General features: G+C 52.0%; 1 protein-coding gene across 1 annotated transcript in view; it reads right to left on the minus strand.

The window, feature by feature from the left end:
* Positions 1–13,526, minus strand: part of LOC139239369 (pyruvate carboxylase, mitochondrial-like) — a 1,004,568-nt gene that overhangs the window by 120,979 nt on the left and 870,063 nt on the right. The window contains exon 9 of the mRNA XM_070868045.1: positions 13,077–13,326. Coding sequence (XP_070724146.1) covers positions 13,077–13,326 — 250 coding nt within the window. The remainder of the gene's footprint in view (positions 1–13,076; positions 13,327–13,526) is intronic.

Consider the following 13,526-nt stretch of genomic DNA (forward strand, 5'->3'; position numbering starts at 1 on the left):
ATGGCGATGTTACGGAGGTGGAAATAGGTGGTCTTAGTTATGCTGCGGAGAAGTGGCCGGAAGCTCATTTCAGAGTCAAATATGGACACCGAGGTTGGGAACAGTCTGGTTCAGCCTCGGACGGATGCTAGAATGGCAATAACGTGTATTTATACAACCTCAGGTCGGGCCGATGAAGAGCTGTATGAAGTGGAGTCACTGCTGTATTGGAGGGAAACGCGGTAGAAATCCCAAGGGGGCAAACGAGGCAACTGCTGTTGCTCAGTGGTGGCAGACCAGTGACTGTGTTACTGGCACACCGAAGAGTTAAAAGTAGATTGAGGACACGATGCAATTAAGCAGTGTGTGTGCTGCAAGCGGCTGGTACTGAAAGTACACGAGAATGATTTAAGTATCGATGAGAGTGCCGGCCGGGGGAATCAGGTGCGGGAGGTTGTCAAGATCTCGCGGGAACAAAAAACGCACTCATTGACAGGAACGGCTCGCGGGGGCCGAAATTGGGGCGGAGAATTTGAATCAGGTGACCGAGTGGACGGGGGCGGAGAACGGAGGGGAATCACCGGGCCGGTCTTTTGGGGGCGGGAGAGGGGCGCAAGGCGGGCGGTGTCGTCAGCACCGCGCTGAGCACGTGCCGATGATGTCAGCGCGACACGGCGCGCCCCGCTTAAAGGGGCGGGGCGCGCCGTGGCCTAGCGAGGCCTAGCGAGGCCTACCTCGAGCCCAACAGTGGCTCATCGCCGTACCCAAGAGGGCGCTGCCTGGCCTGCCTGTTGGATGGCCTGGCCGAACCCGTGGGCCGCCACTGTCGCGGCGAGTAAAATAAAATGGCCACCACGGCGGAGCACCCTCCCCTTTAAGGGGAGCTGACCGGGGGCGGGGGGGGCACTGACCGGCGGCAGCTCCACTCCCGTGTGGGAGGGCGATCTCCCTCGCGGGGCGTTAAAGGGTTGGAGCGGTGGGCAGAGCAGAACCACGGGCCGCGTTTACGCCCCCCCCCCTCCCCGATCCGGGGGCAATTCCGCGTGGCTCGGTCCATCCGCCTGCTCCCGGTCGGAAAGGACTCACCGCCCCGTTATGTCCACGGGCCTTAGGGAGGGGGGCAATTTCAGTCACCCACCTGCCCCATGCAAATGGCATGTTGGCCTTCATAGCGAGTGGAATTGAGTATAGGAGCAGGGAGGTCTTACTGCAGTTGTACAGGGCCTTGGTGAGGCCACACCTGGAATATTGTGTTCAGTTTCGGTCTCCTAATCTGAGGAAGGACATCCTTGCTATTGAGGGAGTGGAGCGAAGGTTCACCAGACTGATTCCCGGGATGGCGGGACTGACATATGAAGAAAGACTGGATCGACTGGGCCTGTATTCACTGGAATTTAGCAGAACGAGAGGGGATCTCATAGAAACATATAAAATACTGACGGGACTGGACAGGTTAGATGCAGGAAGAATGTTCCCGATGTTGGGGAAGTCCAGAACCAGGGGTCACAGTCTAAGGATAAGAGGTAAGCCATTTAGGACCGAGATGAGGAGAAACTTCTTCACTCAGAGAATTGTGAACTTGTGGAATTCTCTACCACAGAGAGTTGTTGAGGCCAGTTCGTTGGATATATTCAAGAGGGAGTTAGATGTGGCTCTTGTGGCTAAAGGGATCAAGGGGTATGGAGAGAAAGCAGGAATGGGGTACTGAGGGAATGATCAGCCATGATCTTATTGAATGGCGGTGCAGGCTTCGAAGGGCCGAATGGCCTACTCCTGCACCTATTTTCGATCTCTGTCCAACTAATGCTGATGTCCCCAACAACCACAATGTATATTTATATAGCGCCTTTAATGTAGTGAAATGTCCCTAAGGAGCCTCACAGGAGCGTTACGCGCTAGAATATTTGCAGAGTCGAGCGATGCGCTGGCGGGGGTGAGATGAAGACGGGTGGGAGGAGGCTGGCATGGGTAACCGTCGGTAACAGAGCCGGCTGGGCCAAATGGCCGGAATCTGTGCTGGTACTCGCGATGCAAAAGGACGCAGTGCTTCACCTGGATGTGCCCTCAAACATTGAGACACGGTAAACGAGGGATAGCTTAACGAGGATTGAACCCCGTGTGACTGAGCAGCGCTGGCTGGATGCTGACAGGGGAGGGAGGCCGAGCTCTAATTGTCAAGTTGTTACCGCGCAGGATTTAATCCACTCGGCCCGCTCGTTTCTTGCAAGCTTTTTCTTTTTACCTTGCCTGCCTCAGCTTCAATTACCAGTCTCATTATTCAGGCCAGACACCAAGCCCAGCCAGTAAGTCAGTCTGGTTATTACTTCTGGTTATTTACAGACAAAACCAGAGTCTGTTCTCATCTGATTCCAGGAGCTGTTTGTCGAGGGAAGGAACACAGGAGGTTTTTATTTGTCTCTTCCTGACAATTTGTGCCACCGTCGTGATTGATAATGGGTTTCAATGCTCTGATTTACAGCCCGACTGTTTGACTAGCCACGCGCCCCGACACTAAACCTGCTGCTGACTGAGAGGCCCCGCTCTCCTACTACCTGCTTCTCTGTCCTGCCAGCTCAGTGGGTCTCTCTCTCTCTCTTTTGCCCCTGAGTCAGGAGGTCATTGCTGAGGGAGCGCCGCGCTGTCGGAGGGGCAGTATTGAGGGAACGCCGCACTGTCGGAGGGGCAGTATTGAGGGAACGCCGCACTGTCGGAGGGGCAGTCCTGAGGGAACACCGCACTGTCGGAGGGGCAGTATTGAGGGAGCGCCGCACTGTCGGAGGGGCAGTATTGAGGGAACGCTGCACTGTCGGAGGGGCAGTATTGAGGGAAAGCCGCACTGACGGAGGGTTAGTATTGAGGGAGTGCCGCACTGTCGGAGGGGCAGTCCTGAGGGAACACCGCACTGTCGGAGGGGCAGTACTGAGGGAGCGCTGCACTGTCAGAGGGGCAGTATTGAGGAAACGCCGCACTGTCGGAGGGGCAGTATTAAGGGAACGCTGCACTGTCGGAGGGGTAGTACTGAGGGAGCGCCGCACTGTCGGAGGGGCAGTATTAAGGGAACGCCGCACTGTCGGAGGGGCAGTACTGAGGGAGTGCCGCACTGTCGGAGGGGCAGTATTGAGGGAGCGCCGCACTGTCGGAGGGGCAGTATTGAGGGAGCGCCGCACTGTCGGAGGGGCAGTCCTGAGGGAGTGCCGCACTGTCGGAGGGGCAGTACTGAGGGAGTGCCGCACTGTTGGAGGGGCAGTATTGCGGGAGCGCCGCACTGTCGGAGGGGCAGTCCTGAGGGAACACCGCACTGTCGGAGGGGCAGTACTGAGGGAGTGCCGCACTGTCGGAGGGGCAGTACTGAGGGAGCGCCGCACTGTCGGAGGGGCAGTACTGAGGGAGCGCCGCGCTGTCGGAGAGGCAGTACTGAGGGAGCGCCGCACTGTTGGAGGGGCAGTATTAAGGGAACGCCGCACTGTCGGAGGGGCAGTATTGAGGGAGCGCCGCACTGTCGGAGGGGCAGTATTGAGGGAACGCCGCACTGTCGGAGGGGCAGTACTGAGGGAGCGCCGCGCTGTCGGAGGGGCAGTATTGAGGGAAAGCCGCACTGACGGAGGGGCAGTATTGAGGGAACGCCGCACTGTCGGAGGGGTAGTATTGAGGGAGTGCCGCACTGTAGGAGGAGTAGTACTGAGGGAGCGCTGCACTGTCGGAGGGGCAGTATTGAGGAAATGCCGCACTGTCGGAGGGGCAGTACTGAGGGAGCGCCGCGCTGTCGGAGGGGCAGTATTGAGGGAAAGCCGCACTGTCGGAGGGGCAGTCCTGAGGGAACACCGCACTGTCGGAGGGGCAGTACTGAGGGAGTGCTGCACTGTAGGAGGAGTAGTACTGAGGGAGCGCTGCACTGTCGGAGGGGCAGTATTGAGGAAATGCCGCACTGTCGGAGGGGCAGTATTGAGGGAAAGCCGCACTGTCGGAGGGGCAGTACTGAGGGAACGCTGCACTGTTGGAGGGGCAGTACTGAGGGAGCGCTGCCCTGTTGGAGGTGCCGTCTTTCGGGTGAGACGTTAAACCGAGGCCCCGTCTGCTCTTTCAGGTGGATGTAAAAGATCCCACGGCCACTATTGGAAGAAGAGCAGGGGGAGTTCTCCCCGGTGTCCTGGGGCCAATATTTATCCCTCAATCAACATCACTATAAAACAGATGATCTCAAAGGCAAGCCAGCCAGACCATCTGAATTGTGCACCCACCCGCCATGCCACGCACCCCTACTGGAGTGGACAAGCAGACCCGGACATCGCCGAATGCAGTGTTCGGAATCTCAACGACCCTGCCCAATTTCTGCTCTCATGTTCCTTTCTGTTTGGTATTTCCGGTCGGGGCAGTGTTGAGGAGCGGACGTGCCCTTCATAAGAACACAAGAGCATAAGAAATAGGAGCAGGAGTCGGCCATTCGGCCCCTCGAGCCTGCTCCGCCATTCTATAAGATCATGGCTGATCCGATCATGGACTCAGCTCCACTTCCCCGCCTGCTCCCCATAACCCTTCACTCCCTTATCGCTCAAGAATCTGTCTATCTCTGCCTTAAATATATTCAATGACCCAGCCTCCACAGCTCTCTGGAGCAGAGAATTCCACAGATTTACAACCCTCTGAGAGAAGAAATTTCGCCTCATCTCAGTTTTAAATGGGCGGCCCCTTATTCTAAGATTATCCCTCTAGTTCTAGTCTCCCCCATCAGTGGAAACATCCTCTCTGCATCCACCTTGTCGAGCCCTCATGATCCGATACGTTTTGATAAGATCATCTCTCATTCTTCTGAACTCCAATGAGTACAGGCCCAACCTCCTCAAGCTATCCTCATAAGTCAACCCCCTCATAGAAACATAGATACATAGGAAATAGGTGCAGGAGTAGGCCATTCAGCCCTTCAAGCCTGCACCGTCATTCAATGAGTTCATGGCTGAACATGCAACTTCAGTACCCCCTTCCTGCTTTCTCGCCATACCCCTTGATCCCCCGAGTAGTAAGGACTTCATCTAACTCCCTTTTGAATATATTTAATGAATTGGCCTCAACTACTTTCTGTGGTAGAGAATTCCACAGGTTCACCACTCTCTGGGTGAAGAAGATTCTCCTCATCTCGGTCCTAAATGGCTTACCCCTTATCCTTAGACTGTGTCCCCTGGTTCTGGACTTCCCCAACATCGGGAACATTCTTCCTGCGTCTAACCTGTCTAAACCCGTCAGAATTGTAAACGTTTCCATGAGGTCCCCTCTCATTCTTCTGAACTCCAGTGAATACAAGCCCAGTTGATCCAGTCTTTCTTGATAGGTCAGTCTCACCATCCCGGGAATCAGTCTGGTGAACCTTCGCTGCACTCCCTCAATAGCAAGAATGTCCTTCCTCAAGTTAGGAGGCCAAAACTGTACACAATACTCCAGGTGTGGCCTCACCAAGGCCCTGTACTCAAATCCCCTCGCTATGAAGGCCAACATGCCATTTGCTTTCTTAACCGCCTGCTGTACCTGCATGCCAACCTTCAATGACTGATGTACCATGACACCCAGGTCTCGTTGCACCTCCCCTTTTCCTAATCTGTCACCATTCAGATAATAGTCTGTCTCTCTGTTTTTACCACCAAAGTGGATAACCTCACATTTATCCACATTATACTTCATCTGCCATGCATTTGCCCACTCACCTAACCTATCCAAGTCACTCTGCAGCCTAATAGCATCCTCCTCGCAGCTCACACTGCCACCCAACTTAGTGTCATCCGCAAATTTGGAGATACTACATTTAATCCCCTCGTCTAAATCATTAATGTACAATGTAAACAGCTGGGGTCCCAGCACAGAACCTTGCGGTACCCCACGAGTCACTGCCTGCCATTCTGAAAAGTACCCATTTACTCCTACTCTTTGCTTCCTGTCTGACAACCAGTTCTCAATCCACGTCAGCACACTACCCCCAATCCCATGTGCTTTAACTTTGCACATTAATCTCTTGTGTGGGATCTTGTCGAAAGTCTTCTGAAAGTCCAAATATACCACATCAACTGGTTCTCCCTTGTCCACTTTACTGGAAACATCCTCAAAAAATTCCAGAAGGTTTGTCAAGCATGATTTCCCTTTCACAAATCCATGCTGACTTGGACCTATCATGTCACCATTTTCCAAATGCACTGCTATGACATCCTTAATAATTGATTCCATCATTTTACCCACTACTGAGGTCAGGCTGTTTTCTCTCTCCCTCCTTTTTTAAAAAGTGGGGTTACATTGGCTACCCTCCACTCGATAGGAACTGATCCAGAGTCAATGGAATGTTGGAAAATGACTGTCAATGCATCCGCTATTTCCAAGGCCACCTCCTTAAGTACTCTGGGATGCAGTCCATCAGGCCCTGGGGATTTATCGGCCTTCAATCCCATCAATTTCCCCAACACAATTTCCTGACTAATAAAAATTTCCCTCAGTTCCTCCTCCTTACTAGACCCTCTGACCCCTTTTATATCTGGAAGGTTGTTGGTGTCCTCCTTAGTGAATACCGAACCAAAGTACTTGTTCAATTGGTCTGCCATTTCTTTGTTCCCCGTTATGACTTCCCCTGATTCTGACTGCAGGGGACCTACGTTTGTCTTTACTAACTTTTTTCTCTTTACATACCTATAGAAACTTTTGCAATCCGCCTTACTGTTCCCTGCAAGCTTCTTCTCGTACTCCATTTTCCCTGCCCTAATCAAACGCTTTGTCCTCCTCTGCTGAGTTCTAAATTTCTCCCAGTCCCCGGGTTCGCTGCTATTTCTGGCCAATTTGTATGCCACTTCCTTGGCTTTAATACTATCCCTAATTTCCCTTGATAGCCACGGTTGAGCCACCTTCCCTTTTTTATTTTTACGCCAGACAGGAATGTACAATTGTTGTAGTTCATCCATGCGGTCTCTAAATGTCTGCCATTGCCCATCCACAGTCAACCCCTTAAGTATCATTCGCCAATCTATCCTAGCCAATTCACGCCTCATACCTTCAAAGTTACCCTTCTTTAAGTTCTGGACCATGGTCTCTGAATTAACTGTTTCATTCTCCATCCTATCATCTCCGGAATCAACCGAGTGAACCTTCTCTGAACAGCTTCCAATGCAAGTATATCCCTCCTTAAATACTGTAAGGTTACTAGTCTTCAGAAGAACGCAGACTATGAACTAAAAAATGGATTAATCCAAGCTTCTTGAATTAAGCTGGACAATTAAGGACATTCTGTGGTCAAGCACATAAAACTGACTTCATACATAACAACAACGGGACATACCTGTTAAGTCAGGCCCTGAACTTGATTGACCAGAGTGGGGAAAACAGCCACTGGAGACATCGAGTCTGTAATAAGACCGGACAACAAAGGACCCCCACGGAATGCAAATTTTTGGATAACAGCATTCAGCATAAAGAAATATCTTTCGCATTGTCGACTCCGTGTGCAAATTAGTAGCCATACACACTCATCAAGGAAGTGGCCCTAGAAATAGTGGATGCATTGGTGATCATTTTCCAACATTCTATTGACTCTGGATCAGTTCCCATGGACTGGAGGGTAGCTAATGTAACACCACTGTTTAAAAAAGGAGGAAGAGAGAAAACGGGTAATTATAGACCGGTTAGCCTGACATCAGTAGTGGGGAAAATGTTGGAATCAATAATTAAAGATGAAATAGCAGCGCATTTGGAAAGCAGTGACAGGATCGGTCCAAGTCAGCATGGATTTATGAAGGGGAAATCATGCTTGACAAATCTTCTAGAATTTTTTGAGGATGTAACTAGTAGAGTGGACAAGGGAGAACCAATGGATGTGGTGAATTTGGACTTTCAAAAGGCTTCTGACAAGGTCCCACACAAGAGATTAGTGTGCAAAATTAAAGCACATGGTATTGGGGGTAATGTGTTGACGTGGATAGAGAACTGGTTGGTAGACAGGAAGCAGAGAGTTGGAATAAACGGGTCCTTTTCAGATAGCAGGCAGTGACCAGTGTGGTGTCGCATGGTTCAGTGCTGGGCCCCAGCTATTTACAATATACATCAATGATTTCGATGATGGAATTGAATGTAATATCTCCAAGTTTGCAGATGACACAAAGCTGGGTGGTGGTGTGAGTTGTGAGGAGGATGCTAAGAGAATGCAGGGTGACTTGGACAGGTTAGGTGAGTGGGCAAATGCATGGCAGATGCAGTATAATGTGGATAATTGCGAGGTTATCCACTTTGGTGGCAAAAACAAGAAGACAGAATTTTATCTGAATGGTGACAGATTAGGAAAAGGAGAGATGCAACGAGACCTGGGTGTCATGGTACATCAGTCATTGAAGGTTGGCATGCAGGTACAGCAGGTGGTGAAGAAGGCAAATGGCATGTTGGCTTACATAGCGAGAGGATTTGAGCAGGGAGGTCTTACTGCAGTTGTACAGGGCCTTGGTGAGGCCTCACCTGGAATATTGTGTTCAGTTTTGGTCTCCTAATCTGAGGAAGAATGTTTTTGCTATTGAGGGAGTGCAGCGAAGGTTCACCAGATTGATTCCTGGGATGGCAGGACTGACATATGAGGAGAGACTGGATCAACTGGACTTGTATCCACTGGAGTTTAGAAGAATGAGAGGGGATCTCAGAGAAACATATAAAATTCTGACAGGATTGGACAGGTTAGATGCAGGAAGAATGTTCCCGTTGCTGGGGAGTTCCAGAACCAGGGGTCACAGTGTAAGGATAAGGGTTAAGCCATTTAGGACCGAGATGAGGAGAAATTTCTTCACTCAGAGAATTGTGAACCTGTGGAATTTTCTATCACAGAAAGTTGTTGAGGCCAGTTCGTTAGATATATTCAATAGGGAGTTGGATGTGGCCCTTATGGCTAAAGGGATCAAGGGGTATGGAGAGACAGCAGGAAAAGGGTACCGAGGGAATGATCGGCCATGATCTTATTGAATGGCGGTGCAGGCTCGAAGGGCCGAATGGCCTACTCCTGCACCCACTTTCTATGTTTCTATGTTTCTATCACCACAGCCAGTTAAACAGATCACCGCATCGATAATTGGATCTCGCTCCAGCGGGGAACTTATTCAAAACCTGGATAGAAATATACGGACACAGACACACAAGCAGGCTACGCAGAAGTAGAAGGACTGGCAACAGGAGAAGCAGCAGCACAAAAGGAACAGAATCTGCCGAGAACAGCCGGAAGAAGAAACAGCGTGTTACAGAGTCAAGGACCACGAATCACTGGTGATTGTATGTCTTCAGGCAATTTCTCTCGACAGTCTAGTCCTGTAGTTTTTTGTCGGTTTTTGTTGCATATTAAAACTGACACTGGGTGAAGCCTAAAATTTTGTGCTCCGTGTTGTCCTCTCCCACTATAAGTTCTGAGCTCTAAGAATCAGAGTGGAGTGAAAAACACCCTATAATACGGAGACCAGAACTGTACGCAGTACTCCAGGTGTGGCCTCACCAACACCCTGTACAGTTGTAGCAGGACTTCCCTGCTTTTATACTCCACCCCCCTTTGCAATAAAGGCCAACAGTCCATTGGCCTTCCTGATCGCTTGGTGTACATAAGAACGTAAGAACATAAGAATTAGGAACAGGAGTAGGCCATCTAGCCCCTCGAGCCTGCTCCGACATTCAACAAGATCATGGCTGATCTGGTCGTGGACTCAGCTCCACTTACCCGCCCTCTCCCCGTAACCCTTAATTCCCTTAAAAATCTATCTTTGACTTGAAAGCATTCAATGAGCTAGTGTAGTGTCGTGTAGCTCCATGCTCGGTTGTGTCGGCTGCCCCAATGAGATGCCAGCACCGCCCAGACACACACCGCTCCCCGCGGGGGAACGCTGTCGGTGTCACCGACCGGCGAGTCTCCTGTGGAGCAATTTCCCGCGGGAGTGGGGGCAGGGTGGGTGCGGAAAGGGGGCGACAATGGAGCGTGAGGGGGGGGCAATTTCGGCCCCGTTGATTCTTGTGAATATCACGTGACTGGTGAAGCCACCCACAATGCAACAGCTCCACCAACCTGTGAGCCACACTCACGGGTGCATACAGTACACTAATATCTCATGTGGTCAAATTTTGTTCAATAATCGATCCTGGGGTTGTTTAACTGGGCTGTCTCAATGCAAGTCAGCTGGGTCCGGGGAATCCACGATGAGGTCTGCAGTTGTGAGCCCAGTGGATGAACTGGTAATGTGTAGTGTGATTGGTAAACCTTTGCTAATAAACCAACTGGTTCTTAATAGCAATGTGTGGCTATGAATTCTTAAGCAAAGAACCCATGAAGCAAATACATTACAATTCAGCAAATGACCAAAAGCTTGGTCAAAGAGGGAGGTTTTAAGGAACGTCTTAAAGGAGGAGAGAGAGGCGGAGAGGTTTAGGGAGGGAGTTCCAGAGCTTGGGGCCCAGGCAGCTGAAGGCACGGCCACCAATGGTGGAGCGATAATAATCAGGGATGGGCAAGAGGCCAGAATTGGAGGAGCGCAGAGATCTCGGAGGCTTGTGGGGCAAGCTGAATAGTTTGTAGTGTCAGGAAAGAGCTGAGGTGAGCAATGGTTACAGGTCCCATGTCCCAGCTTGTTGGCTCCGTCCCATCAGCTCATACTGTCTCAATGGGCCTCGACTGATTCCGTTTTAAATATCCCATCCAGTTACCATTTCTCCACCACACACTCCCTCAAATCTGACTGTACCACCACATTCTACAGCACCCCAACCCGGTAGCCAATTTGCGCACAGCAAGCTCCCACAAACAACAATGGGGCTCAAATGAGAACCCCTCTCCGACAATGCGACGCTCCCTCAGTACTGTCCCTCTGACAGTGCGGCACTCCCTCAGTACTGCCCCTCCGACAGTACGCCGCTCCCTCAGTACTGCCCCTCCGACAGTGCAGCCCTCCCTCAGTACCGCCCCTCTGACAGTGCGGCGCTCCCTCAGTACTACCCCTCCGACAGTGCGATGCTCCCTCAGTACTGCCCCTCCGACAGTGCGACGTTCCCTCAGTACTGCCCTTCTGACAGTGCGGTGCTCCCTCAGTACTGTCCCTCCAACAGTGCAGTGCTCTCTCAGTACTGCCCCTCCGACAGTGCGGCGCTCCCTCAGTACTGCCCCTCCGACAGTGCGGCGCTCCCTCAGTACTGTCCCTCCGACAGTGCAGTGCTCTCTCAGTACTGCCTCTCCAACAGTGCGGCGCTCCCTCAGCACTGGCCCTCCGACAGTGCGGCGCTCCCTCAGCACTGCCCCTCCGACAGTGCGGCGCTCCCTCAGTACTGCTCCTCCGACAGTGCGGCGCTCCCTCAGTACTGCTCCTCCGACAGTGCGGCGCTCCCTCAGTACTGCCCCTCCGACAGTGCGGCGCTCCCTCAGTACTGCCCCTCCGACAGTGCGGCGCTCCCTCAGTACTGCCCCTCCGACAGTGCGGCGCTCCCTCAGTACTGCCCCTCCGACAGTGCGGCGCTCCCTCAGTACTGCCTCTCTTACAGTGCGGTGTTCCCTCAGCACTGGCCCTGGGGGTGTCGGTCCGGACTATGGGGCTCAGGTCTCTGGAGCGGGGCTCGAACCCACGACCTTCTGACTCAGAGGCGAAAGAGAGCGAGGGGGGAGAGAGTGCTACCCACTGAGCCACAGCTGATACCGAGAGAGAGGAATCATCAATATAAGTCTGGTTATTTTATTGAATTGCTTATGGAGGCTGATGCCTGTAGCAAGTATAATTTTTATGAGTCTAGTTTATTTGTTGAGGATTAATGGGAGGGAATGTGTGGTGATTTGGGCTTCTTTGAATCCCACCGCTGCTTAATGTCGGTAGTTCGACACACTCACTTGGAGCAACATTACAAGTGCTGTATGGATTTGATGCAAAGATCATAGAGTGGGAGAGGAAAGTTGAAGATGCTGCAGGGAACGTTAATGTTTAATCCTCGATTGCTTGCTGCCTTGTTTACGATGCTGGTTGAAAGCTCGCATCGGGAGATGGGGCCTGGGGGAGCCCGGGTGTGATATATTCTTTGCTATATCACAAAAACACACACACACACACACACACGCAAGATGGCTCCGTAGGAACTTGTCACGTGACCTTGTGACATGACCCTTTTACTGTAAGGACATCAGTAGTTGCATTACCACTATGAAGAGCTCTATATTACAGTCGCTATTCATAAGAACATAGAAACATAGAAACAAAGAAAGTAGGTGCAGGAGTAGGCCATTCGGCCCTTCAAGCCTGCACCACCATTCAATATGATCATGGCTGATCATGCAACTTCAGGACCCAATTCCTGCTTTCTCTACATACCAGTGATCCCTTTAGCCGTAAGGGCCATATCTAACTCCCTTTTGAATATATCCAACGAACTGGACCCGAATGGCCGACTCCTGCATCTATTTTCCATGTTTCTATACCCCCGACATTCAAGGTTAAATCACTGATCGATACCACAAAAGCACATCAGAACATAAGAAATAGGAGCAGGAGTCGGCCAGTCGGCCCCTCGAGCCTGCTCCGCCATTCAATACGATCATGGCTGATCCGATCATGGGCCCAGCTCCACTTCCCCGCCCGCTCCCCATAACCCTCGACTCCCTTATCGCTCAAAAATCTGTCTATCTCCGCCTTAAATATATTCAATGACCCAGCCTCCACAGCTCTCTGGGGCAGAGAATTCCACAGATTTACAACCCTCCGAGAGAAGAAATTCCTCCTCATCTCAGTTTTAAATGGGCGGCCCCTTATTCTGAGACTATGCCCCCTAGTTTTAGTTTCTCCGATGAGTGGAAACATCCTCCCTGCATCTACCCTGTCCAGCCCCCTCATTATCTTTAAAGTTTCAATAAGGTCACCTCTCATTCTTCTGAACTCCTATGTGTAGAGGCCCAACCTACTCATCCTTTCCTCATAAGTCAACCCCCTCATCCCCAGAATCAACCGAGTGAACCTTCTCTGAACTGCCTCCAAAGCAAGTACAGCCTTGCTACAATCCATGTACACTGCATCGCACGCTCCGCCCTCATTGAGCCTCCTCTGCTTCCGGCCTCGGAGCCAGTTTTGGCGGGATTCCCGGTGCCTTACCTGTGTCGAGCTCCGTGCCGTTGGTGCAGGCCACGATGGCGCCCATGCTGGGCTGCGAGGTCATGCCCGACATGGAGTCCGAGGCCACGTCCACCACATCCGCCCCCGCCTCGGCGGCGGCCAACATGGAGGCAACCCCAGCGCCGGCGGTGTCGTGGGTGTGGACGTGGATTGGCACATCGGGGAAGCGGTCCCGCAGCGATCCGATCAGCAGCTTGGCCGAGTTGGGCTTCAGCAGTCCCGCCATGTCCTGCAACGCACAAGTGAGGGGAGAGGTTAGTGCAACGCAGGACGGTAGGCCTGAGGGATCAACTGTGGCTGGCGGCGGGGGCTCGCACACTCATTCTCTGAGCCAGAGGGTCGTAGGTTCAAGTCGTCGGGAGCGCCGCACTGTCAGAGGGGCAGTGCTGAGGGAGTGCCGCACTGTCGGAGGGGCAGTACTGAGGGAGT

Source organism: Pristiophorus japonicus, chromosome 27 (assembly GCF_044704955.1).
Source record: "Pristiophorus japonicus isolate sPriJap1 chromosome 27, sPriJap1.hap1, whole genome shotgun sequence".
In the NCBI taxonomy this organism is placed as follows: domain Eukaryota; kingdom Metazoa; phylum Chordata; class Chondrichthyes; family Pristiophoridae; genus Pristiophorus; species Pristiophorus japonicus.